Source organism: Asparagus officinalis, chromosome 5 (assembly GCF_001876935.1).
Source record: "Asparagus officinalis chromosome 5, Aspof.V1, whole genome shotgun sequence".
Taxonomy (NCBI): Eukaryota; Viridiplantae; Streptophyta; class Magnoliopsida; order Asparagales; family Asparagaceae; genus Asparagus; species Asparagus officinalis.
In genome coordinates, this window is record NC_033798.1 from 35,296,542 (window position 1) to 35,302,933 (window position 6,392).

At 36.5% G+C, this 6,392-nt stretch overlaps 1 protein-coding gene across 1 annotated transcript; it reads right to left on the reverse strand.

Annotated features, from left to right (window-relative positions):
- LOC109843178 (B-box zinc finger protein 22-like) lies at window positions 441-5,596 on the reverse strand. The gene is made up of 3 exons (XM_020412110.1): window positions 5,154-5,596; window positions 2,557-2,985; window positions 441-1,022 (listed from the first exon to the last, which is right to left on the reverse strand). Exons 1-3 carry the CDS (start codon window positions 5,340-5,342, stop codon window positions 750-752), a joined length of 891 nt encoding a protein of 296 aa, XP_020267699.1. The 5' UTR covers window positions 5,343-5,596; the 3' UTR covers window positions 441-749.

The window sequence follows — 6,392 nt, forward strand, 5'->3', positions numbered from 1 at the left end:
GAGACACCTCAAAGTTCAGAGGGTTTTGGAAGATAAAAGAAAAAAAAGTCCAGGAGGTGCAAAACCCCATGAGGCTTTGTGAGATTAATACAAAAAAATAGAAAAAAAAAACAATCTAGGATTACTGTCAGAACAATCCCCTTTGCTCAAACAAAAAATAATTATCATTACAATTTCTGCAACATTCAACAAAAAATAATTATCATTACAATTTCTGCAACATTCAACATTCACCGTCATGGGTTCCGCAATATGTAAAACTTCTATTCTAGGAAAGAAAAATGATGTAAAACTTGAAATTTCCTGACTCAGAATCAGATTATAAATTTTCAGCATCAAGATCCCAAAACAAGCCAAGCATAATCGTTTCATGCGCATCATCCTCATCAGCAATGCATCCAATCACTACATCAGACCATAGAACTGTTACATAATCACCGTGAAAAAGTAACACAAGCTAGATAAATTCAGCACTCGTCAGGATTCAAAGTCCACAAAACAACTAGCCTAATTACATAGTACCGTGATCTCAAAAGTTTTAGTAATACAGTAAACTGCAAATGGTACTGTAATCTCAAAAGTTTAGTAATACAGTAAACTACAACAGGCAGGCATCATTCCGCAAACAGTGGAAGAGTGCTCAACAAGAACACGTTGATGGGATGAGGGGGAGTTACCCAAAAGCACAAACAAAACAACAAACTTTGTACAGCTTCAATAACAAATATCAAACAAGCTACATTTTCACTTTAGAATGACCTGCGACGTTTCGGATTACCCTGGTATCCATAACGGTTATGAGAAGAACATATATCTGGCACAAAAACAGCGTGTTCTGATGGAGGATAGAGTAGGTTTCTCTGCAAATGGAACCCTGAAGCTGTGGGTGGAGATGGAATCTCTGGTACCGTGTTGTATGAAATTTCTGGTACTTGACCCAAGCATTCGTCAAAATTAATCCGTTCATCGGCAGGGAAATATGGTGGTGAGTCATCAGAACTCCCAAGCTTACCACTATCAGCCTGTCAAAGAAAAGAATAATTAGAAATGAAGACAGTAACTGATTGCGTCATAGTTAGAGGTGGCAATCTCGACTGAACCTCGTGGATTGACCCTATCATGATCAGGGATAACAGGTACAGGTCGAATTTCAATAGGCATGGATCATAACCGGAACAACCTTTTAACCCGAATATTTGACGAGCCAGTTATTGTTTGGGACTCGAAGTAACGAACCAGGTTTGTTTCGATAAAATTAACTGTGGTAAAAATAAAATAACTTGTACATAGTCATAAAAACAATTTTCTTTAAGTCGGTAGAGTGTAAAACTCATGCTAATGTTTAAAGATGGTTATGATTTACTTCCTCTCCTAGGATATTGTTTCTTTCAAACTGATCGCCTATATTTGACCTAAAGCACAATAACCGAGTTAGACGAGTCTTATTATACAAGTAAACTATCGGACCTAAGGTGGGGGCAGTGGGGGCAATTGCCCCTACTGACCCCTAACAAATATATGTGGTGGATGTTAAGCAATTTTGCAATTGACCCCTCCCCANAACAATCTAAAAGAGTAAACACAATCTTAGTCCCCAAAATCTTTCATAATTTGAAATTAATCCACAAATCTTCATATCTTGAAATTAGTCTGCCCAAATCTTTAAGGGTTATGGAATTTGTCCCTCAAATGTTCATCTTTTGAAATTTATCCCCCAATTTTTTTTAAGTGTTATGAAATTAGTCCCTCCATTTAGCCCCGGGTCAAAGATTTGGAGGACTATTTTCAAAACACTTTAAGAATTCGGGGGACTAATTTCAAAATATGAAAATTTTGGTGGCTAACTTAAAAATACTTAAAGATTTGAGGACTAATTTCAAAATATGAAGATTTGAGGGATTACGCCCAAATTATGAAAGATTTGGGGTACTAATATCTGGAAAACCAATCTAAAATTTAGTTGATTTCCTGCGAGAAAGGCAGAACTTATGAGTTGTCCCCTGTTTGACAATCCTCTCACCAAATTACCGCCTCCAGTGGAACCACCACCTTGCGCCGGATGGCTGCCCTGTGACGAGTTCAACTTCAACCAATAAGCGTATTGAAGAATTGAATGTGCAACTGCCTGGGAGATGACTAGTTGAATAATTTGGTCACTTATATTGAAAGAGACATCCTTGATTGCACAGATAGCAAGAAAACCACACAGCTTTATCATAATATGGAAAAACAGAGAGAAATTGTAAAGAATTTAGTAACTATTGATTGTATTTTGTATGTACATATGTGTGCTTATTTTATATGTTATTAATATTTAGACAAAAATATCATATGCTAATTATATTTGTAGATTTATAGTCTTGCCCCTAATGCCCAAAGCTTCTAGATCCGCCCCGATGATTAAGCAGGTCGTGACTCGTGTACGGATCAAAGTATTTGACCATTAAGTTAATGAGTCGGGTATGGATAATACATACACAGGCGAATCTACACCTGCTCTACCCGACCTGATTGGCACAACTAGTCATAAATGCATATCTTCGACAATTTTCTTACCTTAGATGAGCTGTTCTCTGGGTAACCATAGTTCTGGTTGAAATTGATAAATCCAAAGAAGTCATCTACAGACCAGTCTGGTAAACCACCAACCATGTTAACTCCAGAATATGATGTCTTCGCTGTAGGGACATACCCACCCTTGCTTGCTTGATTGGAAAAGACTTGATTAGCTTCACCGGCAAATAGCATTGAGGAATTTCCTTCGGGCAGTAACTTAGTAGGCCGTTCAGAAACTCTTCCTGAAGAGCTTGCTTGCTCCTTAGGAAAGGATGGAAGTGGGTCAGCAGGTTCAAGGCCCACTTGAACCCCTGTGACCAGAAATCTTCGGTGTGCAGAAACATAAGAATTTGCAGTGTGTATGGAAACATCACAGTTTCTACAGAACAATGCTCGGTCTTCTAAGCAGAAGAAATAGCCAGAAGCTTCCTGAAAGCACAAATAAAATAAGCATATGAAAGGCAGGAAAGTATGACAGATTTGCAACCTGATACACCACTTTAAGCCATAAGAACTGTGTATTGAATATAAACAAAAGAAATATATACCAATATAATCTCCTACTAACTGTTCATGTGTATCCTTTATGCAGTGCTTTAAGAAATTCTCTAAATTCTATGATGCTTCTGCGTTGGAGACAAATTCTAGTAAAAGTCAAGTTTTTCTTGGAGGTGTATCTCTACATGTTATACTATTTCGGACAAAATCCAATTGCAGAGGGTGATTCACCTATCAGATATCTAGGGGTCCCTCTTACTGCAACAACTCCTTACAGTGTTTGTCTTCGATTAATTGAAAAGAGAACTTGTAGAATTCAAAGTTGGTGTAACAAACATCTTTCTTATGCTGGAATGGCTCAACTTTTCTTAATCTTCATGTGTTTCGTTCTTCAATTTTCAGTCTACCAAAGAAAATTATCAAAGAAGTTGAAGCAATTTGGAGGAGGTTCTTATAGGGTGGGAGTTTTAGCAGTAATAGTACATCTCTGCTAGCTTGGACTTGGAGGACATATTGGAGACCTGAGAATCAGGGGCGTCTAGGACTCCATGATATAATGTCGGAAAATAATGCAATGATGTTAAAACATCTATGGGCTTTAATCTTGCAAACTGATTTTTTGTGGGTAAAGTGGATACATGAAGTGTCCTTAAATGAAGTAGATATATGGAGTGCTCCTTTCAGGCGTCCTCAATCCTAGGGTTTGAAAAGGATACTCAATTTAATGCAATTTGAGAATAGAAGTTTGATATATACCTACGACCATGTTGAATTTATCTTGGCTTTGACAAATTATTATTAAATCACATCTTTTATAATTTATTCTTAGCATAATTAATGGATTATTGCTGATGAAATTCTTTATAATTTATGCTTTTAAGAATCTGATATATTCATCTTAGAAGTAATTAAAACAAGAGACTATAAGACTTTTCTTATGATCCAATAAATCTAGTGAATGTAAACGTAGGTGCCTTTTGATATTATTGATAATCCTTTAATTAATTTTATAAGCACTGGCAACTTGTTCTATTAATTTCTATTAATTTGAAAGTAGATTAATTAATATTTTTCTCTAAAGTTTAGTTCTAGCCTGCCTAGGTTACATCAAAATTCTTGATTTTTAGTACCATTTCTCTATGGGATATGACCCATATTTGCCGCTACTATAATAGTACGTCATGCACTTGCGTTTATTAGAATAGTTCAATAAGTTGCACTTGGAGATGTCTGTTTTTCTGCAATTGCAGAAACCTTTATCCCAAATTTAAGAGTCAGCTACATGAATCCTACTTTTCCTCTTAGGTTCATTGAGAATTATCTCCTCGAAGTTAATCATTAGCATATCCTTCTTAACAACTTACAACCAAATTCTCATAGGCCTGCCTCTAATCCTTTCTCCATTAATTATGATCTTATCCCTTCTAATTGGCGAGTTTAATAACTTTCGCTACACATGACCAAACTCTCTTCTTTTATCCTTAACGAGAAGGAATATGAATCCATTCATTTTTCTCATCCCAATTCTTTTTTGTAAATGCGAATGCAATGTTTTAAAAAGCACCCGCTTAGGCCTTGGGAGCACCTAGGAGAGCAGAGATCGCTTATGCAGATTGCATTACTTAGGTATTGGTCATGATTCCCTTGTTGTTGCCTCCACATCCTCTAAGCTCCTTCGAACTCCTCTAGCTGCCTCCGCCAACTACAAACACTTCCTCCAACTCCTCCGACATTCAGCAAAACCTCCTCTACCACAACTTAAACAAAAAAAAAAATCCTCTTACGCCTAGCACCTAGGCGCTACGGGCCAGTTTCGCAGCAATGCCTAACCCTTTTAATAACAGTGATTGAGAATTAATAAAAGTTTAAAAATTAGCTACTTTCTACAATAAAAAAACACTTGTGGTCGATTTTTCCACGAATTATGCATATAGTTGCAAAATACACTACGGCATCAAACAAGCATCAATAACTGCCCTTACTATTGCTCTTTGCAAGTTCTAACTGAAATCACCAAAATAATCATCCAAAAAATAATGATGATAGTAAAACTTTATAATCCAACAACCCCAAAAGCAAAAATAAAAATAAAAATTCACCTGACAGATATCGCACTTGGGGAGTCCAGATGGCGAGGAGGCGGCGACGAGGGGGACCCGCTGGTGTTTCCCGGCGAGCTTGTTGGCTCTGTGGACCTTCTCGTCGCAGGCCGAGCACAGCGCCGCCTCGTCGGCGCAGCACATCACCGTCGCCTCCGCGGCCTCGCAAGCATTGCACTGTATCTTCATCCCAGTTCTCAAACAACCCTAAATCCAACCCAGATCCAAAATCTACTCTCTCTCTCTCTCTCTCTCTCTCTCTATTTTGGTTTTCTCTATTTTGGTTTTTGCCCTAAATTTTGGTAATTGATTGTGGGGTTTTAGCCGGTGGAAGCTGGCAGATGCTTTTAATTAGGAGGATACCGCTGCGGATTTTATTATGGAATTGGACAGAGCATCACCTACTACTGTGAGTTCACAGTTCCAATAGCTTACCACAGGATTCTTTCTGAGGGGGTGTTTGGCAATCTGAAAGTGAATTTAAAATATGTAAGTTATTTTTTTTTGCAAATGACTTTTAGAGGGTGTTTGTTTGCATACAAGTGAAAGATGAAAGTGAGAAAGTTACTTTCATTTAACAATTAAGGTGTTTGTTTTCATGTAAGTGGTTATGAAAGTGAGATGTAAGAAAGTTGCCACATAAGATTTAATGCAATTTTGACTTCCCCTAAAAAAGTGGTGAAGTCACATGAAAGTGACAAAAAGGTAAGTAATTTAATTAAATGATTTTAATTATATTTTCTAATTAATCTTATTTTGCCACGTCATCTTCACATTGCACTTTCGATAATAATTTAATTTTTCAAACAAACACTGTATTTCACTTGCGTGCTGACATGGATGTAAAGTCATTTGTAAAAAAAAGTAACTTACATATTTTAAATTCACTTTCAGATTGCCAAACACCCCCTTACATCCATGTCAGCACGCAAGTAAAATACAATGTTTGTTTGAAAAATTAAATTATTATCGAAAGTGCAATATGAAGATGATGTGGCAAAATAAGATTAATTAGAAAATATAATTAAAATTATTTAATTAAATTAGTTATCTTTTTGTCACTTTCATGTGACTTCACCACTTTTTTAGGGGAAGTCAAATTTGCATTAAATCTTATGTGGCAACTTTCTTACATCTCACTTTCATAACCACTTACATGAAAACAAACACCTTAATTGTTAAATGAAAGTAACTTCCTCACTTTCATCTTTCACTTGCATGCAAACAAACACCTGAATT